This window comes from Schistocerca serialis, chromosome 10 (assembly GCF_023864345.2).
Source record: "Schistocerca serialis cubense isolate TAMUIC-IGC-003099 chromosome 10, iqSchSeri2.2, whole genome shotgun sequence".
Lineage (NCBI taxonomy): Eukaryota > Metazoa > Arthropoda > Insecta > Orthoptera > Acrididae > Schistocerca > Schistocerca serialis.
This window is the reverse complement of record NC_064647.1, coordinates 130,693,165-130,721,076: the sequence shown is the minus strand read 5'-3', so window position 1 is coordinate 130,721,076 and position 27,912 is coordinate 130,693,165. Positions and strand designations below refer to the sequence as shown.

Sequence of the window (27,912 nt, the reverse complement as noted above, 5' to 3'; positions counted from 1 at the left end):
ATGATTCTCTTAGACAGACGACGAAGTGGCACATCGTCTGCAAATTAGTCACGTTTCTGCCCACGAAATTATCTACAACAGACTTGGGTTTCATAAAGTTTGTGCAAGTTGGGTCCTAACACAACTAACACAGTTGCATAAACAAACGCGCTTGGACATCTGCAAAAAAGCATTTGGATCGCTATGGTAACGAAGGGGACAACTTCTTAGACAGGATCATTACTGGTGACGAAACATGGATCCACCATTACGAGCCGGAGAGTAAACGGCAGAGTATGGAATGGAAACATCCAAACTCCCCGTGGAAGAAAAAGTTCAAGACGCAGCCGTCCGCAGGAAACGGTGTTTTGGGACGCACAAGGTCCAGTACTGGAACAAAATGGGGAAATGGGCAGAACAATAAGCAGTGTACGTTACAGTGAGACACTTACTGCCAAGCTAAAGGCTGCAATTCGAAGCAAACGCCGAGGATTGCTGTCGAAAGATGTTGTGTTGTTGCACGACAATGCCCGTCCGCATACTGCTGCTCACACTGCTGAAACGCTCCAGAAACTCAAATTTGAAGTACTGGATCATCCTCCGTATAGTCCCGATCTTGCCCCTTCTGACCATCACTTGTTTAGTCCTCTCAAACAGGCATTAAGGGGTCGTCGATTTCTCTCGGGCGAAGCAGTGAAAGAAGCGGTGCGTTCCTGGCTCGCAGCTCAACCGAGAACTTCTTTTATGATGGCGTCAGGAAGCTTGTACAACGATGGACCGACTGCGTTGAAACACAAGGAGACTATGACGAAAAATGATGTTCTTACAACTTTCGTATTGATGATGATGTGGTCTTCAGTCCTGAGACTGGTTTGATGCAGCTCTCCATGCTACTCTATCCTGTGCAAGCTTCTTCATCTCCCAGTAACTACTGCAACCTACATCTTTCTGCATCTGCTTAGTGTATTCATCTCTTGGTCTCCCTCTACGATTTTTACCTTCTACGCTGCCCTCCAATACTAAATTGGTGATCCCCTGATGCTTCAGAACATGCCCTACCAACCGGTCCCTTCTTCTAGTCAAGTTGTGCGACAAACTTCTCCCCAATTCTATTCAATACCTCCTCATTAGTTATGTGATATACCCATCTAATTTTCAGCATTCTTCTGTAGCACCACATTTCAAAAGCTTCTATTCTCTTCTTGTCCAAATTATTTATCGCCCATGTTTCACTTCCATACAGGCTACACTCCATGCAAATACTTTCAGAAACGACTTCCTGACATTTCAGTCTATACTCGATGTTAACAAATTTCTCTTCTTCAGAAACGCTTTCCTTGCCATTGCCAGTCTACATTTTATATCCTCTCTACTTCGACCACCATCAGTTATTTTGTTCCCCAAATAGCAAAACTCCTTTACTACTTTAAGTGTCTCATTTCCTAATGTAATTCCTTCAGCATCACCCGAATTTATTCGACTGCATTCCATTATCCTCGTTTTGCTTTTGTTGATGTTCATCTTATATCCTCCTTTCAAGACACTGTCCATTCCGTTCAACTGCTCTTCTAACACTGGAACCTCCCCATCGCACCCCCCTCAGATTTAGTTATAAGTTGGCACAGTGGATAGGCCTTGAAAAACTGAACACAGATCAATCGAGAAAACAGGAAGAAGTTATGTGCAACTATGAAAAAAAGCAAAATATAGAAACTGAGTAGTCCATGTGCAAGATATGCAACAGTGAGGGAAACGTAAACTCACGTGCGCGGTGGTCCCGTGGTTAGCGTGAACAGCTATGGAACGAGAGGTCCTTGGTGCAAGTCTTTCCTTGTGCGAGAATTTTAATTTTTTAATTTTCAGACAATTATTATCCCCCCCCCATGAACAATGGACCTTGCCGTTGGTGGGGAGCCTTGCGTGCCTCAACGATACAGATAGCCGTACCGTAGGTACAACCACAACGGAGGGGTATCTGTTGAGAGGCCAGACAAACGTGTGGTTCCTGAAGAGGGGCAGCAGCCTTTTCAGTAGTTGCAGGGGCAACAGTCTGGATGATTGACTGATCTGGCCTTGTAACATTAACCAAAACGGCCTTGCTGTTGTGGTACTGCGAACGGCTGAAAGCAAACGGAAACTACAGCCGTAATTTTTCCCGAGGGCATGCAGCTTTACTGTATGGTTAAATGATGATGGCGTCCTCTTGGGTAAAATATTCCGGAGGTAAAATAGTCCCCCATTCGGATCTCCGGGCGGGGACTACTCAAGAGGACGTCGTTATCAGGAGAAAGAAAACTGGCGTTCTACGGATCGGAGCGTGGAATGTCAGATCCCTTAATCGGGCAGGTAGGTTAGAAAATTTAAAAAGGGAAATGGATAGGTTAAAGTTAGATATAGTGGGAATTAGAGAAGTTCGGTGGCAGGAGGAACAAGACTTCTGGTCAGGTGAATACAGGGTTATAAATACAAAATCAAATAGGGGTAATGCAGTAGTAGGTTTAATAATGAATAAAAAAATAGGAATGCGGGTAAGCTACTACAAACAGCATAGTGAACGTATTATAGTGGCCAAGATAGACACGAAGCCCGTGCCTACTACAGTAGTACAAGTTTATATGCCAACTAGCTCTGCAGATGATGAAGAAATTGAAGAAATGTATGATGAGATAAAAGCAATTATTCAGGTAGTGAAGGGAGACGAAAATTTAATAGTCATGGGTGACTGGAATTCGACAGTAGGAAAAGGGAGAGAAGGAAACATAGTAGGTGAATATGGATTGGGGGAAAGAAATGAAAGAGGAGCCGTCTGTTAGAATTTTGCACAGAGCATAACTTAATCATAGCGAACACTTGGTTCAAGAATCATAAAAGAAGGTTGTATACATGGAAGAATCCTGGAGATACTAAAAGGTATCAGATAGATTATATAATGGTAAGACAGAGGTTTAGGAACCAGATTTTAAATTGTAGGACATTTCCAGGGGCAGATGTGGACTCCGATCACAATCTATTGGTTATGAACTGTAGATTAAAACTGAAGAAACTGCAAAAAGGTGGGAATTTAAGGAGATGGGACCTGGATAAACTGACTAATCCAGAGGTTGTACAGAGTTTCAGGGACAGCATCAGGGAACAATTGACAGGAATGGGGGAAAGAAATACAGTAGAAGACGAATGGGTAGCTCTGAGGGATGAAGTAGTGAAGGCAGCTGAGGATCAAGTAGGTAAAAAGACGAGGGCTAGTAGAAATCCTTGGGTAACAGAAGAAATATTGAATTTAATTGATGAAAGGAGAAAATATAAAAATGCAGTAAATGAATCAGGCAAAAAGGAATACAAACGTCTCAAAAATGTGATCGACAGGAAGTGCAGAATGGCTAAGCAGGCATGGCTAGAGGACAAATGTAAGGATGTAGAGATACTGCCTACAGGAAAATTAAAGACCTTTGGAGAAAAGAGAGCCACTTGTATGAATATCAAGAGCTCAGATGGAAACGCAGTTCTAAGCAAAGAGGGGAAAGCAGAAAGGAGGAAGGAGTATATAGAGGGTCTATACAAGGGCAATGTACTTGATTACAATGTTATGGAAATGGAAGAGGATGTAGATGGAGATGAAATGGAAGATACGATACTGCGTGAAGAGTTTGACAGAGCACTAAAGGACCTGAGTCGAAACAAGGCCCCCGGAGTAGACAATATTCCATTGGAACTACTGACGGCCGTGGGAGAGCCAGTCCTGACAAAACTCTACCATCTGGTGAGCAAGATGTATGAGACAGGCGAAATACCCTCAGACTTCAAGAAGAATATAATAATTCCAATCCCAAAGAAAGCAGGTGTTGACAGATGTGAAAATTACCGAACTATCAGCTTAATAAGTCACAGTGCAAAATACTAACGCGAATTATTTACAGACGAATGGAGAAACTGGTAGAAGCCGACCTCGGGGGAGATCAGTTTGGATTCCGTAGAAATGTCGGAACACGTGAGGCAATACTGACCTTACGACTTATCTTAGAAGAAAGATTAAGGAAATGCAAACCTACGTTTCTAGCATCTGTAGACTTAGGGAAAGCTTTTGACAATGTTGACTGGAATACTCTCTTTCAAATTCTAAAGGTGGTAGGGGTAAAATACAGGGAGCGGAAGGCTATTTACAATTTGTACAGAAACCAGATGGCAGTTATAAGAGTCGAGGGGCATGAAAGGGAAGCAGTGGTTGGGAAGGGAGTGAGACAGTGTTGTAGCCTCTCCCCGATGTTATTCAATCTGTATATTGAGCAAGCAGTAAAGGAAACAAAAGAAAAGTTCGGATTAGGCATTAAAATCCAGGGAGAAGAAATAAAAACTTTGAGGTTCGCCGATGACATTGTAATTCTGTCAGAAACAGCAAAGGACTTGGAAGAGCAGTCGAACGGAATGGACAGTGTCTTGAAAAGAGGGTATAAGATGAACATCAACAAAAGCAAAATGGAATGTAGTCGAATTAAGTCGGGTGATGCTGAGGGAATTAGATTAGGAAATTAGACACTTAAAGTAGTAAAGGAGTTTTGCTATTTGGGGAGCAAAATAACTGATGATGGTCGAAGTAGAGAGGATATAAAATTTAGAGTGGCAATGGCAAGGAAAGCGTTTCTGAAGAAGAGAAATTTGTTAACATCGAGTATAGATTTAAGTGTCAGGAAGTCGTTTATGAAAGTATTTGTATGGAGTGTAGCCATGTATGGAAGTGAAACATGGACAACAAAAAGTTTGGACAAGAAGAGAATAGAAGCTTTTGAAATGTGGTGCTACAGAAGAATGTTGAAGATTACGTGGGTAGATCACGTAACTAATGAGGAGCTTGTACAGGATAGAGTAGCATGGAGAGCTGCATCAAACCAGTCTCAGAACTGAAGACCACAACAACAACAACAATTATTATCCGTCCGTCCGATGCGAAGTAACTGCGCCGTAGTGTGGGGACGCTACACCTAAACAAGAAAACCTAAACCGGGCAAGGTAGAAGAATCTTTTTACCCATTCGCCAAGTGTACAAGTTAGGTGGGTCGACAACACATTCCTGTCATTAGACGCACATGCCGTCACCAGTGTCGTATAGAGTATATCAGACGTGTTTTCCTTTGGAGGAATCGATTGACCTATGACCTTGCGATCAAATGTTTTCGGTTCCCATTGGAGATGCACGTCCTTTCGTCTACTAATCGCACGGTTTTGCGGTGCGGTCGCAAAACACAGACCCCAAACTTCTTACAGTGAACAGAGACGTCAATGAACGAACGGACAGATCATAACTTTGCGAAAATAAAAAAAAGTAAAATTCTTATGCGAGGGGAGACTTGAAGCAAGGACCTCTCGTCCCGCAGGTGCTCACGCTAACCTCGAGACCACGGCGCTTCTGAGATCACATTATCCTTAATGTTGCCTATCTTGCACATAGACTACTCAGTTTGTATATTTTGCTTTTTTTTTCATAGTTGCACATAACTTATTCCTGTTTTCTCCATTGATCTGTGTTCAGTTTTTCAAGGCCTATCCACTGTACCAACTTATAAGTAAATCTGAGGGGGGTGCGATGGGGAGGTTCCCTTGTAAGTCCTTTGTTGTCTCTGACAGAATTACGATGTCATCGGCGAACCTCAAAGTTTTTATTTCTTCTCCATGGATTTTAATACCTACTCCGAATATTTCTTTTGTTTCTTTTACTGCTTGCTCAATATACAGATTGAATAACATCGGGGATAGAATACAACCCTGTCTCACTCCATTCTGAACCAGTGCTTCCCTTTCGTGTCCCTCGACTGTTATAACTGCCATCTGGATTCTGTACAAATTGTAAATAGCCTTTCGCGCCCTGTATTTTACCCCTGCCACCTTTAGAATTTGAGAGTATTCCACTCAACATTGTCAAAAGCTTTCTCTAAGTCCACAAATGCTAGAAACGTAGTTTTGCCCTTCCTTAATCTAGCGTCTAAGATAAGTCGTAGGGTCAGTATTACCTAACGTGTTCCAACATTTCTACGGAATCCAAACTGATCTTCCCCGAGGTCGGCTTCCACCAGTTTTTCCATTCGTCTGTAAAAAATTCGCGTTAGTATTTTGCAGCTGTGACTTATTAAACTGATAGTTCGGTAATTTTCACATCTGTCAACACCTGCTTTCTTTGGGATTGGAATTATTATATTCTTCTTAAAGTCTGAGGGTATTACGCCTGTCTCATACATCTTGCTCCCCAGATAGTCGAGTTTTTTCAGGACTGGCTCTAATGGAATGTTGTCTACTCCCGAGGCCTTGTTTAAACTCAGGTCTTTCAGTGCTACTTTCCTATTTGATTACAATAAAATTTTATAAGTACTTTGCGGGTAATAATTGACTTACCCTCGTAAGCAGTGGGTAACAATAAAATCGACTTTATCTATTTTCAGTTGTTTGAACTTTTCTGCCCACATTCCGCTGCTAACCCATTACATGTAGAAACATTTGTATATGTCTTTCTTGCATTCACAGAACCGTATTTTCAGCTGGTGCCCTAAGTGGAACTATTTTTTTTTTCCAGTGTGAATCGGTTCCGCAATAACACATTCGAATGTCTACCAAGGCACACACTTGACCTCTGTGAGCACACAATGGACCTCTGTGAGTAACTGTTCTTTAATTATAACCACTCAGATAAATGCGTTTTTTTGCCAGACACACATGGTGATGGAAAGTGTACCGGGTGATCAAAAAGCCAGTATAAAATGGAAAACTGAATAAATCACGGGATAATGTAGATAGAGAGGTACAAATTGACACAAATGCTTGGAATGACATGGGGTTTCAGTAGAACCAAAAAAATACAAAAGTTCAAAAAATGACCGACAGATGGGGCTTCATCTCATCAGAATAACAATAATTAGCATAACAAAGTAAGACCAAGCAAAGATGATGTTCTTTATAGGAAATGCACAATATGTCCACCATCATTCCTCAACAATAGCTGTAGTCGAGGAATAATCCTGTGAACAGCACTGTAAAGCATGTCCGTTGTTATGGTGAGGCATTGGCGTCGGATGTTGTCTTTCAGCACCCCTAGAGCTGTCGGTCGATCACGGTACACTTGCGAATTCAGGTAACGCCAAAGCCAACAATGGTTCAAATGGCTCTGAGCACTATGGGACTCAACTGCTGAGGTCATTAGTCCCCTAGAACTTAGAACTAGTTAAACCTAACTAACCTAAGGACATCACAAACATCCATGCCCGAGGCGGGATTCGAACCTGCGACCGTAGCGGTCTTGCGGTTCCAGACTGCAGCGCCTTTAACCGCACGGCCACTTTGGCCGGCAAAGCCAATAATCGCACGGACTGAGGTCTGGGGACCTGGGAGGCCAACCATGACGAATGTGGCGGCTGAGCACACGATCATCACCAAACGACGCGCGCTAGAGATCTTTCACGCGTCTATCAATATGGTGTGTTTTTTTTTTTTTTTTTTGGTTCTAATATAACCCCATGTCATTCCAAGAATGTGTGTCAATTTTTACCCCTCTTTTTATATTATTCCATGGTTTACTAAGATTTCAAATTTATACTGACTTTTTGATCACCTGGTATTTGGAAGTCGATCATCGCCAGAGGACAGCCGTCCATTTCTGTCGACTCCCGGCCGAAATGCGATATGGGCCGAGCCGACGTCGCCCCCTTCCTGGAGCGGACGCCCGACTCTAGACGCGCGGTCTTCCGGTGTAGGCGACACGCCCCGCGGGCCGAACCAGTTTCAGCAAAGCGGTGCGCCCGGTAACTTTCTTCGCGCCGGTTTCGCGGACACCTCGACATGAAAGGTGGTCACAGTACACCGTAGCTGCTTAACACGGGCATGCCGGGAGGGGAGAGGCGCGGGGTGCCCACCAGTTAGAGTAGTGCCTCTCTGTCCTGCGCTGAGCAAACCCTCTCTCCCTCTCTCTTTCTCTTCTCTTCCGTCCGGTCACACGAAACCTGCCCGCCCCTAGACGCCTGTCGCGAGTCGCTGGTCGTGTGTGTCTGCCTCGGTGGTAGCGGTGGAGGGGGTAATTAAGACTACCGCGGGGTGGTCGCAGTATATATACGGCCTGGAGCTGTCTGGAACGGCACCTCAAGTTCTCCAGCGCTTCCGAGCACTTCGTGTCAAGCCAGAAAGCATGGGGATCAAGGTAAGTCGTGCCTGAGAAAACATCGCAGGTTTCCCTTTTAGGAAAACTTCATTTCCGACTAGAAATCGTATTGTCTGGAACTCCCAACTGAAGGATTTTTATACGACTATTACTATTAATTTACTTTGTACCTAGAGGCGTAATAAATAGAAGGAAGGAACATTGAGGTCTAACGTGACGTCGACTTCGAGGTCCTACAGAGGGAACACAGTCTCTGTTTGGGGGATGGATAAAAGAACAAACAGATCGAGTCTTTTTTAATACAAAGATTTCAGCTTTCGAATTATGCGATTTTGGGAAACCAACCAAAATTTAATGATGGACCTCATTTATTAGCTGGAAGTGTCTCGAAGTGTCATTATTAACAAAAAAAAAAATTTCACTCACTGGTTCATAATGTCACAGCAAATAAATATTTTCATTGCTCACTGTTTCATTATTTGAAATTTAAGACACTGAGTAAATTTCATTTAATTTCAAAAAATTCTAGCATTCTCTGCAGAATGAATAAGGCAATCAGTATCGCATGGAGACTCAGTCCTTCCGTAGCACATCTCAGACGTTTCGATTTACTTCTTCTCTCGTGCCCCCCCCTCCCACAGTCCACGATTCACTTCAAAGGACGCTGTGCTCGAGACGTATATTCTCAGCAATTTCTACCTTAAATTAAGACCAATGTTTGATACCGGTACACTTCTTTTGGAGAGGAAGACTGCCTTTTCCTGTGCTAGTTTTCTTTTAATATCCTCCTTGGTCATCCATGATGTGTTATCAGGTATGAGAACTCCTTAATTTCCTCTACTTTGTGGTCCTCAATTTCAGTGTTAAGTTTTTCGCTAATCTCGCTACTATCGTCTTTCTGCGGTTTACTCATAGTCCTTAGTGTGTGCTCATTAGGTTGTCTCGTCCACTCGACGTAGTCTGTAGTGTACACCTACTTTTCTGAGAAAAAAATTTCGAACATATTTCGCCAATTAATACTATAGAACGCTTTTTCTAGTTAGAGGAATTCTACGAACGTGGCTTGCTTTTCTTAAGACGCATTTTATCTTGATTTTTGTTAAGTCTTGCTGATATATTCGTACCTAAAGGGATAAATATGTCTTCAGCATAAATACTGATATTAGAGCTACAGTGCCTTTGTTATCCATGGCCCTAGTTTCTTTTTTATTTCCTTATTTATTCAAGAATTAAAACGGCTTACATAGTTCTCCCATATATAGGAGCAACTACAGTTCAACGTGGCCCCCGAAACTTCATCAAGTTCGTGGATTTAATGTGTAAAAATGACTCACAGAGGTGAAAGATTCTCTTGCTTTTTTTTTGGAGAGGGGGGGGGGGGGTTTGCTCAACGGCGAAGTTATCAGCGCCCTCTAAAATCCATAAGTGACAGGAAAGAAATCCACGGGAAGAGTCACAATTGAACGTTGGACTTTTAGATTTGACACAGTCACATCGATTAAATTTGTAGGAGTAGCATTACAAAGCGATATGAAATGGAATGAGCGGGTCAGGGTCGTTATAGAACAGACGAATTGCTCGATTCGCTTCACTGGGAAAATTTTGGTAACGTGTTGCTCCTCTGTAAAAGAGACGGCTTATATAAAGAAACTGCGACCCATTTTTCAGTACTGTCCGAGTGTTTGGGATTCCCACTGTAGTGGACTGACCCGGCAGCCAATCCAATATCACTTGTAGCCGAATAGCACGCGTTTAAGCTCACGCAGACTGGCGTGAGGTCTGGAACAGATTAAAGGAGTTGAGTCTAATAAATAAAGTACGGAGTTGATGTAATACTTAACTTTAATCCATAATTGGAGAACATCGCTCTTGTTGATACATTATATAATCTCAATATAAACTGGTCATGGCGCCTTGCTAGGTCGTAGCAAATGACGTAGCTGAAGGCTATGCTAACTATCGTCTCGGCAAATGAGAGCGTATTTGTCAGTGTAGCTTCGCTAGCAAAGTCGGCTGTACAAGTGGGGCGAGTGCTAGGAAGTCTCTCTAGAACTGCCGTGTGGCGGCGCTCGGTCTGCAATCACTGACAGTGGCGACACGCGGGTCCGACGTATACTAGCGGACCGCGGCCGATTTAAAGGCTACCACCTAGCAAGTGTGGTGTCTGGCGGTGACACCACACCCACCAGGTCGGATTAAAGGAAGATACGGAAGCAATTCAGAGGCGGGCTGCTAGATGTGTTATCAGTAGCTTTAATCAGCGCGCATGCATTACGCAGATGCTTCGTTTACCGAAACAGGGCTCTCTAGAGGAAGCACGACATTGTTTCCACGAGGCACTATTGCGGAAAATTAGGGAACCGGCATTTGAGCCAGCTGCAGAACGGTTTTACTGGCGTCAACGTACGTTTCATGTAAAGACCACGAAGATAAGATGCGAGAAATTAAGGTTCGTATTGAGGCTTTTAGACAGCCGTTTTCCCCTCGGTCTGCTTGCTATTGGAACAGAAAAGGAAGTAACTGGTAGTGGTACGTGGTAGCCCTATGCTATGCACCGTACAACGGCTTTCGAAGTGTGTGTAGATGTAGACGTAATAGCAAGATTTTGACATTTTAGCCACACTTCTGTAGCGAAGGTCAGCTTATTGATGTGGTCGTACAGTGGCGTATTTCGTATGTTAACATTGCGAAAGATTGAAAGGGAGGGCTGTCTGGTTGTAGGGACAGGCTGCATGAAAATTATTCATGTGAAGACGAACAGTTTACGAACTGAAACATTGTGACCAAACTAGCTTTGAAACTGAGTCCAGTGCAAAATACGGCCGCGTCTATATCTGCGCCTGTCTCCAAATCACTATAAAACGCTTGGAAACGCCGCCCACGAGCCATTACGGGCTTATCGGAACCGACCGACCGCCGTGTCATCCTGTGCCAATGGCGTCATTGGATGCGGTGCGGAGGAGCTTGGGGTCTGCATACCGCTCTCCTGGACGTTGTCATTTTTCGTGACCTGTTCGTTCAAGTAGCTCCTCAATTAGCATCACGAGGCTGAGTACACCCCATTCCTGTCCTCTCACCACCGAAAAATCCCTGGAAGTACCGGGAATAGAGCCCGGGTCCTCAGCATGGTAGCCAGCCGCGCTGACCACTCAGCTATGGAGGCGGAAAAAAATGCGTGGAAGACTTTCTACTGTAGCGTACGTTCAGCGTTTAGGACTCCCTCCGTTACGTTCGCAGGTGGATGGTGGGAGGAAGCCTACTACGGTCTTTTACTAGTTTCTTTCTCCGTTTTTTGTGCGAAGAATGATGAACATTTGTAGACTCCGCCATGAAAATCGATGCCCTAAATAGATTTTTGTGAGATTTTCGGCATTATTCTTCGATTGTTTTGGCAACTGGCTGGTGGCCGAGTGGTTCCAGGCGCTTCAGTCTGGAACCGCGCGATTGCTACGGTCGCAGGTTCGAATCCTGCCTCGGGCATGAATGTGTGTGATGTCCTTAGGTTAGTTATGTTTAAGTAGTTCTAGGGGACTGATGACCTGAGGTGTTAAGTCCTATAGTGCTCAGAGCCATTTGAAACATTTTTTGGCAGCTGCCGAAATCATGACTTTGACTTTTCAGTTTAGTCAGTACACTGTTTAGGCTAACAGCATTGGCACAGTAGTAACACCTGTTCCCGACAGATCGCCGAAGCGCTGTCGAGCTGGGCTAGCATTTGAATGGGTGACCGTGCGAGTCTGCCGAGCGCTGGTGGAAGCGGGCTGCACTCAGCCTTCGTGAGGCTAATTGAGGAACTACTTGAGTGAGGAGTCGCGACTTCGGTCACGAAAACTGACAATGGACGGCAGAGCGGTGTGCTGACCTCCTGTTCGTACATATCTGCATCCAGTGACGCCTGTCGACTGAGGATCACACGGCGACCGGTCGGTACCGTTGGGTCATTCGAGACCTCTTTGGACGGAGAGTATCGCACTCATTCCTGTGAAGTAAAAAAAAAAAAAAAAAAAAAAAAAAAACGGGTTGCCATTGTGTGTGCTCTCGGTCTCTTTCGTCACTGTAACACAAACAAGTCATGCATTAACTACCAACAGGCATTAATTTAAATCAGTGGGTCAGCGTGGCAGAATGTCAATCCTAACGATCCGGGTTCGATTCCTGGCTGGGTCGGAGATTTTCTCCGCTCAGGGACTGGGTGTTGTGTTGTCCTGATCATGATCATTTCATCCCCATCGACGCGCAAGTCGCCGAAGTGGTGTCAAATCGAAAGGCTTGCACCCGGAGAACGGTCTACCCGACGGGAGGCCCTAGTCACACGACATTTACAGTTTAGTGGGAAAGTTGAAAATTTGTACTGGATCGGGGTACAATCTTGGATCTGCTGCTTACTAGGCATCCGGACACAGTGGTCATTGCAACTGCACGGACTACCCTATCACGCCTCCCATTAGACTCAAATTCTCATCTTGTCCGCACATTACTGATGTAGTTGCCTCTTGCCCGTTATCCTGATTACTGGCGGTATTACTCCGATTCCCGTAAGAGTTCGAGCTTAGTGTGCATCTGGCCGCCTGAAAGAACAGACACCACATATATAACTTACGTTCGTTCTACACGTGCTACCAAACCTGATACAGGTGTTTTTTTAAGCAATCTCATTCATAGGAAAATTACAGTGTCACACAGCCTACTAGTACAAGATAGACTGTCACTTGTTTAATCTGCCACTGGGGCATCAAAGGCTCATAATATCAGTGTGCAACAACTGGTGTCAGTCTACTAATACAAATTGTGGTGATTTATAATGGAATGACAACATAGGCTGTGTGTGGTAGATAAAGCATGCTGCAGAGCTCAATTCATTGGTAGCAAAAGAAGAGAAATGCAGACAGTGTGGAAAAGAGATTGTTGACAGAAAACTAGAGCGATGTGTCATTAAATATTGGTAAAGTGTCTGAGACCCATAGTAAATAGAAGGTGCTGAGAAAGCTGAACGCCAACTATTCCTTGAAAGTATGTTTACGAATTTTAAGGAATGGGAATTAAGCGCGGAATCTACACTGTCCAACCACATCAGTCTGACCACTAGCAGTGGAGGTTATAAAAAGCGTGTCTGTGGGATGCGGTGAACAGTTGTAATGCGGAAATGGGGCAGTTTGTATGACTCCCAAAAGGAGGTGCTCTCATTTTGAGCCAATGGTGGAACCATTTCCGAAACGTTTGTAAACTGCTCGCGTGCCTTCGTAGTTACACTGTGCATGGCGCTATCCAAAACCGGCGCCGAGGCAAGTGTGGTGTGCCACGACCCATAGATGACAAGTGTGAACTACGACTGCGGAGAGATGTACGGGCGAACAGATTGTTGAGCAACTGACCGCCCAAATGAACCGATGGGCTACCATCAGTCTTGTCAATGACCGTTCAGCCAAGCCTGTAGCGTATGGCCCTTTACGTCAGCTGTCTGGTTCATACACCCATGCTGACTACTGATCACCGCAGACGAAGTCTAGTATTTGCACGCCAGTACAGCCACTGAGTGGCGTTGGCAGATGAATCACGTTTCATGCTCTGTCGGCGTGTAACGTCTGAAAGCAGACAAACTGAAACAATCGTCGGAAAGGGCGTAGTGGTCTAAGGAATGTTTTCGTGCATTCCATGGGTGATCTTCTCATTCTTGAAGGCTCAGTGGAGTAACGCAAGTATGCATCTATCCTTGGGGACTGCGACCACATCAACATGCAGTTTGTTTTTCCTCGGCACTATGCCATCTACCAGCAGAACAATGCTCACACAGCTAGCACTGTACGTACGTAGTTCGAAGACCAGGATGAGTTTGCCATACTCCCATGGTCACCAAACCCCCCAGATTTAAACCCAATCGAGAATCTGTGGGGTCACTTAGAAAAGACTGTTCGTGCCATGTATCCTCAACCGAGAAACCTAGCACTGTTGGCCACGAAACTGGAGTCGGCATGGTTTCACATCTCTAAGCCGGCCGCTGTGGTCGAGCGGTTCTAGGCGCTTCAGTCCGGAACCACGCTGCTGCTACGGTCGCAGGTTCGAAGCCCGCCTCGGGCATGGATGTGTGTGATGTCCTTAGGTTAGTTAGGTCTAAGTAGTTCTAAGTCTAGGGGACTGATGAGCTCAGCTGTTAAGTTCCATAGTGCTTAGAGCCATTTGAACCATTTTTCACATCTCTGTCGGTACCTTCCAGAATTCGTTGAGTCTCTTCCTGCACGTCTCGCAGATGTCCGGATTTCAGGATTTTGACAGGTGTGACACGTTAACGTGACTGGACAGTGTAGAGATGTTCTGCATCCTCGTACGTGTTGTTCACCGTTGTTGTTGTTGCTGTTGTTGTTGTGGTCTTCAGTCCTGAGACTGGTTTGATGCAGCTCTCCATGCTACTCTATCCTGTCCAAGCTTCTTCATCTCCCAGTTCTTACTGCAGCCTACATCCTTCTGAATCTGCTCAGTGTATTCATCTCTTGGTCTCCCTCTACGATTTTTACCCTCCATGCTGTCCTCCAATGCTAAATTTGTGATCCTTTGATGCCTCAGAACATGTCCTACTAACCGGTCCCTTCTTTTTGTCAAGTTGTGCCACAAACTCCTCTTCTTCCCAATTCTATTCAATACTTCATCATTAGTTATGTGATCTACCCATCTAATCTTCAGCATTCTTCTGTAGCACCACATTTCGAAAGCTTCTCTTCTCTTCTAGTCCAAACTATTTATCGTCCATGTTTCACTTCCATACATGGCTACACTCCATACAAATACTTTCAGAAACGACTTTCTGACACTTAAATCTATACTCGATGTTAACAAATTTCTCTTCTTCAGAAACGCTTTCCTTGCCGTTGCCAGTCTACATTTTATATCCTCTCTACTTCGACCATCATCAGTTATTTTGCTCCCCAAATAGCAAAACTCCTTTACTACTTTAAGTGTCTAATTTCCTAATCTAATTCCCTCAGCATCACCCGACTTAATTCGACTACATTCCATTATCCTCGTTTTGCTTTTGTTGATGTTCATCTTATATCCTCCTTTCAAGACACTGTCCATTCCGTTCAACTGCTCTTCCAAGTCCTTTGCTGTCTCTGATAGAATTACAATGTCGTCGGCGAACCTCAAAGTTTTTATTTCTTCTCCACGGATTTTAATACCTACTGCGAATTTTTCTTTTGTTTCCTTTACTGCTTGCTCAATATACAGATTGAATAACATCAGGGAGAGGCTACAACCCTGTCTCACTCCCTTCCCAACCACTGCTTCCCTTTCATGCCCCTCGACTCTTCTGCCATCTGGTTTCTGTACAAATTGTAAATAGCCTTTCGCTCCCTGTATTTTACCCCTACCACCTTTAGAATTTGAAAGAGAGTATTCCAGTCAACATTGTCAAAAGCTTTCTCTAAATCTACAAATGCTAGAAACGTAGGTTCACCTTTCCTTAATCTTTCTTATAAGATAAGTCGTAAGGTCAGGATTGCCTCACGTGTTCCAATATTTCTACGGAATCCAAACTGAGCTTCCCCGAGGTCGGCTTCACCGTAGGCATCGCAAAGACAATGTACTCTATTAGACTGCGCACAGAGGCGTTTAAACATTCTTTCCATTCATCATAGGGGAAAAGCCCTAATATTTGGTACAAGTGGAAGTACCATCTGCCATCCACTTCACAGGTGTTTACAGTGTGCATTTAGAGCTAGATATGGAGCACGGAAAATACAGTAGCGATATCCTTAATGGCTGACACGGCCTTTGAAGTGACGGTGACAAGAAAACAATGTGAACAGACTAATGGCTTGTTCAACAACTTCCCAGGTCTTTCAACGACAACACTTACGTTAGCTTAGCGCTTTAGATAAACCGCCGTTTGCAAAAGGCTATTCGCTATTTCTCAGATACCGAAACATTATAGGCCTACATTCCGTGAACGGTACACCTCGTTTTCGATAAGATCCATCTGTGATGAGATATCATTCATCAGATCTGTAACGTAACCGGTTTTAATACCGAATCGAATTGCAAAACTCTGAAACAGATAGTAAATGACGAGAAATGATGTCAGAGCTGGAGATTATCGCTATCTTCTGATACGATATCTCTGGTGGATATCAAGCTCTGCGCACATAATCTCTGTGGCACTTTTCACAGCAGACGTTACTCTGGGCACAAAATTGTTTTGTTATTTCTCCAGTCAGTTATGGGCTAAACGAACGACAGTATGCAAGCAGTGAACTGTGATACACTCAACGTTCGTGTTATTGATGAAATGAAAGTTCTCTGTTCGAAAGACGCGGTCAAGTGAATCAATATTCACGATGTACTGTGTCATCTTCGCTGTTGCATACTACATGGCGGTGAGTCCCAGTTTCAGAACTGGTATAAAGCTATTGATCCTGTATTAAATCTGACATCATGAATTTGGGTTATCCATGTGGGCGTAGCTGTTTAAGTCTCTTTGTTTCGTTCAACAGTGAGTAGGAAGTTATTTCCCCTCTATGTTGACGAACACGAATACCGCTGAGTGAATAAGGTTCATTTGTAAATAAACATTATTTTATGTTTCTTCACATTCTTGGTCACGATAGTCTTCCGATCGAAAGATGCACTTAAAATATCGTCGAATGTTAGACATCGGCGAATGCCTGTGTTTAACAATCAGAGAATTTAGAGCTGTGTGGTTAATGAAACGTCCATGGTTCACAAATGCAGAATTTTTTCATAACCGATCAGATGCTTTGAAACAAACGCCAGTATGTTTCAGTTGACTTTCTACATTTGATTTCCATAAGTTGGCAATTTTAATACATGTTACGTAATAGATTTTTTTCTCACCACAGTACTTATACGCAGCAATATAACACGAAATATTTTCGAAATGATAACTCAAACCAAAACAACAAGAATAAGGTCTGTGTCCTTTAGCCGTTCTCCTTGTTCGCTGTCCGTCTTCGTCCCTTCACCGCATGTGTTCCTGTTTCTATGCATTTGGGCGCTGATGACCATGCTGTTTAGCGCCCGAAAACCTCAAACCGTACACACACACACAAGAATTCGCAAATAAGATTCGTTTATAGAACGATGTCCCTTGCTGTGTTGCTATAATTTGTAACGTTTGCAGAACGATGTGCATTGTTGTATTATCATTTTCACTTTTGAATTGTTGACGTGAAATACGAGACGGAAGCTGTAAATTATACCTTAATCTTTATCCATCATTCGTAGCATCCCCACAGAGTATGGATAGATAGAACGACTGTCGGTATACACTGCATTCAGCATGAGTTTATTTTGTTTCACAGTCATGATCATTACATGGCGTGTAAATGGGATCCTGTTGGAAGCGGGGACTCGGTATTTTAAGACTGAGCTACGAAGTCCTGTTGTGACGTACAACACCTTTGTTCTAGTCCAGAGTCACTGCATATCGTTTCACCATTCCCACGACGCTCTTGCTGTAAACCCATGACGCACGGGTCATTTCTTCTTTGAATCTTCTCTATGTTCTTCGTTCATGCAAATTACCAAGGATTAGCCGAGTGAGCATTATGTAAGAGAGCCCGTTCATAGACGAGTTATATTTCTGTATGATGCTTAACAATGAATCTCCTTATGACATCTGCCTTTCGAGCCACTAGATAAAAGCCATCTTTCCTGCATAAATCAGTCGGGACCGGTATGGGATAGATTTTGACGGTTGTTGCTGATTCCAATAGGCTACTAGCAATGTCAGTGACACATTCTGCCTTTCTTGTTTACGAGTAAATTCGTTGGAACTCGGTATCACTTGCACATTGCGTTATTTTTTTATGCCGTAGCAGATGCTTTCGTGAATGAAATTTCAACCTGCAGTTGCGTAACAGCCACTAGTATCTCCAGTCAAGAGCTAATGTCTGTGATTCATGTTAACTGATTCTTCCATCGCTTCTTGGTAGAACAACATCATAATTACGTATAAGTGAAAAGAACAATACTGCGTATCTTACACAGTAGTAATTTATTTTGTTGATCCGCCTCCGGTTTGCAAGGCTAAGGTAATACTTTCACTGACTATTGTTGAGTGGTTTGTTCCCTTTCTATTTATTTACTGTTCAACTTTTTAATTCCATAACCACTGCACTGTCAGAGATGACACTGACTTCGTGTTCGCAACTCATTCGTAATATGGGACATACGTTTTCAATATTGATCACGAATATTACACATCCTTTGACGACAATAGTCAGCCTCTGTTGATGGTCTTACAAACCGAAAAGCGGTTAAAAATAGATTAGTCTAAAAGATGTATTGTGCTTTTCATGAATAGTTAATAGTGATTTTTGTTGATGAGTTACGTGGGGAACATAGGTCTATTCTCATGTTGTATTAACTACACAGCGATACAGAAACGTTAAAATTTAAAAAACTGCTGTCCCCATTGTACACGCATAATGCAAGCGCAATTCCCTCAACTTTTCATATTCTATTTTAAAAAGTGACGTTTACGGTATATGTTCTTCGCCAGGCTGAAATTTTACTGTGTGTTCCGACAGCGTAAAGACTGTTTCGGGGTAAAGAGAATATGCCGTGACAACACTTTTGTATATAGGGTTTCCCTTACAGTAAGAACGACCGAAGACCGCTGAAACATCATTAAAAGGAGCAGCAGTGACTAAAAAATGATCTAAGGAAATATCCAGTTGATTGGGGGGGGGGGGGGGGGGGGGAGTATGATCGCTTTCTGCCTCACCACACTGACAGAAATATCATTCCAGCATAGCAGTTTGAAGACAGCCAGAAGATGTGATGTACATGTAGCAGGCGTATCTAGAGCCACCATTTTGTCGTGAAATCTCGAAACTATTTTTCCGCTCGCCGCCGTTTCCCTTGTCAGATGACAACGGCATCAGATAGCGTTGTACCTTCAACTCCCGATTTCTTTTTCCTCGTGTTGCCAGCAAGTTTGTCCATTGGTGGCTAACCAGAATTGAGATTTTTTACGAATTTAACTTTTATAAACGTATCAAAGTCGCATTTCTTTGAAACTGACCTCTCGAAAGCTGGAATCAGCATCTACATTTCTAAATTTCAAATATACAGAGTGATTCCGTGATGTTACAAATTTTCAGGGATAATGGAGAATGGTAAATGTATCAATTTGAGGTAAGGAACAGCGGTCCAGAAACCTTATGAGCGAAAAATCGTCCGGTTACGTCTGACAGTACTTTGTTGCTACTAAGATTGTAGAATAGGTAAGCAGTATGTAGCGGTATGGACCAAAACTAGAAAAAACTGTCCAGTAAACATGGACTCTTAAATGCATACGGTGAGAGCTATCGGCACTTGTTCAGTAAAGAGAAGTGTTTCACAATAGCGAAGACGTACAAGTGCACATAGCTATTAAGTTGTGCATTTTAGAGCCCATGTTCAATAAGCATTCTTTTCTTGTTTCGTTATGTATCGCTTCCAGGCACTGATATTGTCGTTCTAGTGCCGGCCGGAGTGGCCGTGCGGTTCTAGGCGCTACAGTCTGGAGCCGAGCGACCGCTACGGTTAGTTAGGTTTGATTAGTTCTAGGCGACTGATGACCTCAGAAGTTAAGTCGCATAGTGCTCAGAGCCATTTGAACCATTTGTCATTCTAGTGTTCAAAATTCATATGGCTCTGAGCACTATGCGACTTAGAACTAATTAAACCTAACTAACCTAAGGACATCACATACATCCATGCCCGAGGCAGGATTCGAACCTGCTACCGTAGCGGTCGCTCAGCTCCAGACTAGCGCCTAGAACCGCACGGCCACTCCGGGCGGCTCTAGTGCTCACTTCGAAGACTCCGAAGACGGGGTGATGCACCTCTCTACGACAAACTTTTCTGTCAGTTACTTCATAATTTTCACAGCTATTCTCCTCTTGTCAGAAAGAAACTATTTTATTTGTACATTGACGAACAGAAATATCGTTTTAGGGTGAATACGATTCGTATGGGAAAGAACATTTATGTTTCTTCGTACTCAGAATCGCGATAGTATCTCCAATTTGTAGCTGTATATCAGATGGTTGCTTAAAGTATTGTCATGTACTACACATGGATGAAAGCCTTCTGTTCGATAGTAAGAGTATTTGGAATTGGTCGGCTACACACGGTATTCCACGATGGACGGTATTCCGTGATTCAATCTCCTCTTGTATTATCGCCCAAGTTTCACTTCCAGTTAAGGCTAGTCTCCAAACAAATGCTTTCAGAAAATAGCTCCAAACGCTTTTGAAATCACCCCAAAGTACCTAAATGATGTGAAGGGTTCCAGTGATGTATCGAAGTATATAAATGAATAAATAAAATGGAACATTGATTAGTAAAGAGACGAGAACTAAGAAAAAGATAGTAGTCTAAAACAAAAGTGGAACTATCCGCAAAGCTCTAACAAGTTGGCGACAACATGTTATGTGTGAGTCGGTTCTAGACGGTTTAGGGTATTTAAAAAAATGAAAACCGTGAGATTTTTTAATTAAGCAAGTAATCAATTGGCACATGTTACTCAACAAAATAGAGGCCATTAAGGTGACTTGTAGAGCGTTGAGGCTGTTTAAAGTATGAGAGCCGTGAGGTATTTTTAATTAAGGAAGGAATCCGTTGCGCACAAGTTACGGAGCTAAATAGAAGATATTAAGGTGACTTTGCCGTAAATTTGAGTTGGCTGTGGACTGTCAGAAGCTAATAGCGAAGGCTGATCATTAACAAACTCGGAGATGAGATAGCGGTAGCCGATTCTACGCACGGCGGAAAACCGGTCGTAACGGATACGTGACCGGGAGCTCAATCGCGGCTAAAGTTGTTGCACGGCGGAGTATCGGGGAAAAGTATATTTAGGTATATCAAAGTACGATACTGTAACACTGCTGCAGCAGGTGCAAAAGAGTTTTCACTCGATTGAGGTGCTACGCTATATCTTTATCAATCGAGTCCTACTTTAGATACTTCTGTTGGGGGTTGTTTGTGGGAAGAGACCAGACTGCGAGGTCATCGATCTCGTCGGATCAGGGAAGGGCGGGGAAGGAAGTCGGCCGTGCCCTTTCAGAGGAACCATCCCGGCATTTGCCTGGAGCGATTTAGGGAAATCACGGAAAGCCTAAATCAGGATGGCCGGTCGTGGGATTGAACCGTCGTCCTCCCGAATGCGAGTCCAGTGTGCTAACCACTGCGCCACCTCGCTCGGTACTTCTGTATCTAGTACTTTCGTCTCTGCGCATCTCTCCTTTACGTATTTTACAGTCTCATTTGCCTAAGAGAATTACCCGCCAGGGTAGCCGACAGTGCTAACCCGCTACTTCCTGGACTCCGGTAGGTGCGCCAGCCACGGATCGAATCCACCCGGCGGACTAACGACGAGGGCAGGTGTGCTGGACATGGTTTTTAGGTGGTTTTCCACATCCCGCTAGGTGAATACGGAGCTGATCCCCGCGTTCTTCCTCAGTTACATGACTCGCAGAGATTTGCAACATGTTCGCACTATTCCATGTATTACACTAGATGCACGTCCGTCCCTGGTAGCTGAGTGGTCAGCGCGACGGAATGCCAAACCTAACGGCCCGGGTTCGATTCCTGGCTGGGTTGGAGAATTTCTCCACTCAGGGACTGGGTGTTGTGTTGTGTCCTTATCGTCATTTCATCCCCATCGACACGGAAGTCGACGAAGTGGCGTTCAGCGAACAGTCTACCCGTCAGGAGGCCCTAGCCACACGGCATTTCCATTTTACTACACGCACACTGTTGGAGTACACCGGGGGGGGGGGGGTTACGGGGTTGCCACGGGAAGGTCATCCGGCCACCCCTTAAAATTAACACGCCAAATCAGGTTAACCATAACAGCAGACCTCGCCAGTCGGGATAAATGCTTGTAAAGAGGGAGAGATGCACAAGTAATTAAGTAATTATGTTAGAAACTTGCAGGGATGATGGAGGAGGATAAAGGTATCAAAAATTGTACAATAAATATGGGCTGCAGAATGCACAGCTTAACAGCTATGAGCACATCTTCATCTTCGATACTGTGAAACAAATCTCTTCCACTGCTAGCTCTTTGGTTTCCAGTAAACATGGGCTCTGAAGTGCATACCTTATGAGCTATGAGCAGTTGTTCATTTTCACTACTGTGAAACACGTCTCTTCTAATGGTCAAGTACTAATAGCTCTTAAGGCATGTATTTTAGATACCATGTTTACCAGAACTTTTTTTTGATACAGTTACATTGGTTCAAATGGTTCAAATGGCTCTGAGCACTATGGGACTTAACATCTGTGGTCATCAGTCCCCTAGAACTTAGAACTACTTAAACCTAACTAACCTAAGGACATCACACACATCCATGCCCGAGGCAGGATTCGAACCTGCGACCGTAGCAGTCGCGCGGTTCCGGACTGAGCGCCTAGAACCGCTAGACCACCGCGGCCGGCTACAGTTACATTCATATAATCCCTGAAAGTTTGTAATGTCATTACAGAATCATGTTGTATATCTACATAGACAGGTGTCAGGAGTACAAGTGCAGATATTGTGATCATTGACACTCACGTCAGTGTGTTCTCTGAGTTAGCAGTCTTCCTGCAGACAACTCACATAATTTACTACCTGGTGTTTTTTGTATCGTCATAACTGCCCCACCAAGAGAACTACGCTTGACAATGTAGACCGTTTTGCATCCACACATCCACACTTCAGCACGTGACTTGCTGCCCAGGTCGAAATAAGAATCAATGTCTTTCTCTTGTCACATGTACTTGGAGGTACTAACCAACCTAAAAACATACTACTCGTATTAACTATAATTATTACTATTCAAATGAAGTATATTCTGATGCAAAACAGTTCAGTACACTTTCTCAGTCACCAATAAAGATAACTGGTCTTATGCCCCTAATGCCCTATATACATATGTACGTCACAAGGCCCTGTCCAGTGCCTGGCTGAGTGTATACTTTCCCACACCCTTCCTGTCCCCCTTCCCCCGCCGCCATCAACTTTTTTACGCCCAAAAAAAGACAGGGACGGTAGTCCTCCAGCTATTTTTATTTATTTTAATCGGTCCGTCTTCTGACTGCTCTTCTACAGTCCTCTCTTGTGTCAACCTAAATGCGCCCAAGGTCGCCAGTTATTAATTGGATGTATTCCAAACTCTTTCCCTATAGATTTTACAGTTCCCTCAACTTCCATTAAAGTTATTCCATGATGTCGTCACACATGTCCTATCATCCTATTTTCTATTGTTGCTAATGTTTTCCACATGCTCCTCTCCTCACCAATTCGGCGGAGAAAGTCCTCATATCTTGTCTTACCAGTCTGCTTAATTTGAAACATATTTCTGTAACGCAACGACACCGGCGCTTCAGTTCTGCCCTTTTCCGGTTTGGCCACAGTCCATGATTCACTTCCATACAATTCTGTGCCCAAAACGTACATTCTCAGAGATTTACTCCTCAAATTGTATTGACCAGGACTGTCCTCTTTGCTCGTGCTAGTCCGATTTTTATGTCTGCTTTCGTCTGTCATGCGTTGTTTTGCATCCAACAAAACAGAATTTCGTTTCTTTCGTGGTCCCCAATTTTCATGTTAAGTTTGTCGCTAATTACATCTCTGCTACTACTCACTACTTACATCTTTCTATGGTTTGCCTTCAATTTTTAATGTATTCTTACTATTGTATGTGACCCCTTCTTTAGCCTCAAAACAGTTATGGAGAATTCTTGCAATATATCAAAAGTCAAAGATTTGTTCCAAGGACTACACCTTCACTGAAATGATCCAAATCGACGTCCTTATCATAACTGATTTTATGTGGTTATCGCACTTGATATCAATTCGCATACCTTGAGTTATTTAACCGGTACGACTACGACTAGAGGCAGATCACTAATAATTTACTTCATGTCTCCTTCATGTTTTCCGTTATATGAAGGCATTGTCACTTTTCACTTACCGTCAAGGGATACGGGTAGTGTGCCCAGGAGATTTGAATTTCCTGGAGCAGAAACCTTCCTTCAAGAATTCCTGTGTGAGATTAGACGGATATAAATCTAGCAGCAACACACTAATTTTCTTCGATCTTCTTGTAGTCCGACTACAATAGGTCACAGGAAGGTCTTCCTTGTGTACTCGGTTCCTGAGTTCTGGAAAAATCCCCCAGAATTCTTTCAGTAACTCTAAATCGTCCATTTCTTCTGAGATCTACACCTTCAGAGAATACCCATAGCAAAGAGAAGTGCTCGCTTTATCCTCGCTGCAGCTGATTTTACTTTTTCATTCCACTTAATATCCAGCGACAAATTACTAATTATGTGCTTCAGGACTTTCGGATCCGTCTTCTTTCTCGTGGGCATTATTTTACTTTTTACCCACATTTAAGGCAAGTGGGTCCTGCAGCTAAATTCCCTACTTTCCTGACGTATGAAATGTTTCGAAACCCAACTGCTTAGTGGTCGATGCACTTTGACAATCACAAACAAATATAGTTTTGGAACATTAATTATTACAAACACAAAATATACATAATTAGTAAAATAAACAAAGGAAAAATTAACGATCATCTCCCAGGTTTTCCAGCTATTCGATTGGTTTGGAGTCAGCCTGATGCGGCGAAAAAACGTAAGGGTTAGTCCAGTACCGTGTGTGGAACTGACTGTACCTCCTCGCTTCAGTCGCAGCTTGGAGAGTTGCCATGTCCACCTGTGAAGTGTATCAGCATTTCTTCCCATCCCACGCCTGACGTGGTTGAGTTAGCATTAGATGGCACAAAGAAAGTTGAAACCCGAGGTTGGAAAGCCGGACTTTTACCTAGCAAAAAAGCCTTCCTGGACTGGAAATGAGGAGCCTGATTACAAGACCGCCAGACGATTGAAAGCGATAGCTAACAGGCTCATGCCGATTCTCCAGAAGATTTCATTTGGCTAGTAGAAGTTTGCTGAATTTTGTCATGTAGGGAGAGAAACTGATTTCCCTACATTCTTAGCTCGCTACTAGATTTATGCATCCTAGTGTGCGATGGAGTGACATTCCTTAACTCGGGGGAACCAACGAGCAGGCGTAGGTAGAAATGTACTGGATACAAAGCACATGACTTAATGATGGCAAATGTCCTCTAGGCAGGTGAGGAAAGCGTTGAGTTATATGGCTCAACAGTTATCAGCTGGTTAATAAACCAATATCAGTGCCATCATCCTCAGTGCTGGCCGGTGTGGCCGTGCAGTTCTAGGCACTTCAGTCTGGAATCGCGTGACCGCTACGGTCGCAGGTACGAATCCTACCTCGAGCATGGATGTGTGTGATGTCCTTAGGTTAGTTAGGTTTGAATAGTTCTAAGTTCTAGAGCCATTTGCACCATTTGAACCATCATCCTCAGTCTGTTAACGTTGTCTACCCACAAAGTTCAGATTTGTCTTTGCAATAAATTATTGGAGCATATCTGTTTTCCAAAGATGTAAGTTGGCTGTCCTCAGCAGCCTCTATACTCTGGAGTGCTGTTGTTTTGTAACATGTCCTCTTTGGGTATTATCTGTCAACATTCTAGTCCACAGCCGAATGTAATGACAGTGATGACATTTAATATGGGATGAATCCCTTCTGACTCTAATTTATGTTCCATCTCTAGGTCGTGGTGTACGCCCTGCTGGCGCTGGCGGTCCTGGCTCACGCAGAGGACGCCCAGCAGCAGGCTGAGAGCGTCGAGACGCTGCACGACGCCGCCGCCCCCGCTGCCGACGCCACAGCCGACGCCACCACCGCTTCAGCAGAGTCCACCAAAAAACAGGAGAAGCGCGGCATCTTCGGCGAAGGATACGGCTACGGCCTAGGCCTCTCCGGAGCATACGGTGGATACGGGGGATACGGAGGGTTGGGCGGATACGGCGGATACGGAGGGTTGGGCGGATACGGAGGGTACGGTCTGGGTGGAGGATACGGCCTAGGTGGCGGATACGGCCTCAGCGGTGGGTACGGGCTCGGTCTCGGATACGGAGGATACGGTGGGTACGGCATCGGACAGAGTATCCACAAGTCGATTACTGTCACCAAGCAAATCCCTGTGCCTGTACCGCACCCTGTTCCCGTTCCAGTCACCAGAAATGTTCCAGTGCCACATCCTGTTCCAGTCCCAGTGAGGGTGGAGCGCCCCTACCCCGTGTCTGTCCCTAGCCCCGTTCCAGTGCCCGTGGATCGCCCCTACCCTGTTCCAGTGGAGAGGCCGGTTCCAGTGCCCGTCCCCCACCCCGTTCCGGTGCCCGTTTCCAGGCCGTACCCCGTGCCCGTGCACAAGCCCATTCCCGTGCCCGTGCACAAACCTGTCCCCGTGCCTGTCCCTCACCCGGTCCCCATCCCTAAACCCGTGCCGGTAGTAGTGAAGGCCATCGACGCTCACCCGATCGGTCTCGGCAGCTACGGTGGCGGTTTCGGCCTCGGCGGATACGGCGGCGGGTACGGTGGTGGCTACGGAGGATACGGTGGCTACGGATACGGTGGCTACGGCCACTAAACGAATCTGTTAAGTGGTCCACGTCGACATCTCACTTTCATTGCCACCATCAACATGTCAGTCACCCATTTCTGGGTTCACGGCTGAAACACGATCATCACTAACGTCTTGCACCTCCACCTCCACATCTCTGCATGATATGTATATTTTCATTACATAGTATCATTCGTGCATAATGTCCTTAGTGCTGTTTTTTGTACTTGTATGTCAATAAATAAAAATATACCTTTTTATTAATTACGCGTTTTTACAATTTATTTAACAACCTGAAATTCTCAGACGAGATTGTGCTGTACGCTAATGAGATTGATGAACTCCGGTATTCGATTCTTGATTTTGCTTTCAAATGTCATTGACCTGAATACAAATCAGGTTGCCCTCCATGGGGTGGGTGCACGCAACGACTGTGGTTATATTGGGTTAGATGGAGCAGCAATCAGTCGTGGAATTAAGTTGCTTTAATATGACTTTTATAATCACAACTCAGATCAGATTTCGACCTGTGTCAGGTTATTATCAATGCAGTGCGGAATTGTAGCAGTTGTTCGTGCTCAAGTGAATGCTTACACAGTTCAACCACAGGTCGAAATCTGATCTGCGTTGTGACTATAAATGTCATATTAAAGCAACTTAATTCCACGACTGATTGCTGCTCTATCTAACCCTGAATACAAATTCTAATAAAACTACAGTGACATAGACGAAATGAGGGCTAAATATTTGCACTAACGGAATACCTATGGAAAACTTGAATAGGATTGGGGAGAAGAGAAGTTTGTGGCACAACTTAACTAGAAGAAGGGACCGGTTGGTAGGAGATGTTCTGAGGTATCGAGGGATCACCAATTCAGTATTGGAGGGCAGCGTAGAGGGTAAAAATCGTAGAGACCAAGAGATGAATACACTAAGCAGATTCAGAAGGATGTAGGTTCCAGTAGGTACTGGGAGATGAAGAAGCTTGAACAGGATAGAGTAGCATGGAGAGCTGCATCAAACCAGTCTCAGGACTGAAGACCACAACAACAACAACATGGAAAACTTCAGCGAGTACATTTATGTCAGCTAGCTTAGTAATGTGAAGGATGGTGTAAGATGTGTTACCTTCCGTCGCATCAAACGTTTTTATAAAGATTCTGTGGGCTTCAGATGAAAGATGGAAATAAATCGGGGAAAAATGCCTTAAGAGGAGTGTGTCCTACCAGTGTTGCCCTTTGGCACCCAGCCCTGAATACTGAATGAATTCGCAAATGAAAAGATCAGGAAAACTCTAAGAAGTAGTAAGAGGACCGAGCA

General features: G+C 44.1%; 2 protein-coding genes across 2 annotated transcripts in view; one reads left to right on the top strand and one right to left on the bottom strand.

Moving 5' to 3' along the window:
* The window catches only part of LOC126425091 (sensory neuron membrane protein 1-like), a 454,807-nt gene that overhangs the window by 88,960 nt on the left and 337,935 nt on the right, over positions 1 to 27,912 (bottom strand). The gene's annotated exons all lie outside the window — the stretch shown is intronic.
* On the top strand, positions 8,113 to 26,747 carry LOC126425092 (chorion protein S38-like). The gene is made up of 2 exons (XM_050088010.1): positions 8,113 to 8,149; positions 25,741 to 26,747. The coding sequence occupies exons 1-2, from the start codon at positions 8,138 to 8,140 to the stop codon at positions 26,617 to 26,619; spliced, it is 891 nt and encodes a 296-aa protein (XP_049943967.1). The 5' UTR covers positions 8,113 to 8,137; the 3' UTR covers positions 26,620 to 26,747.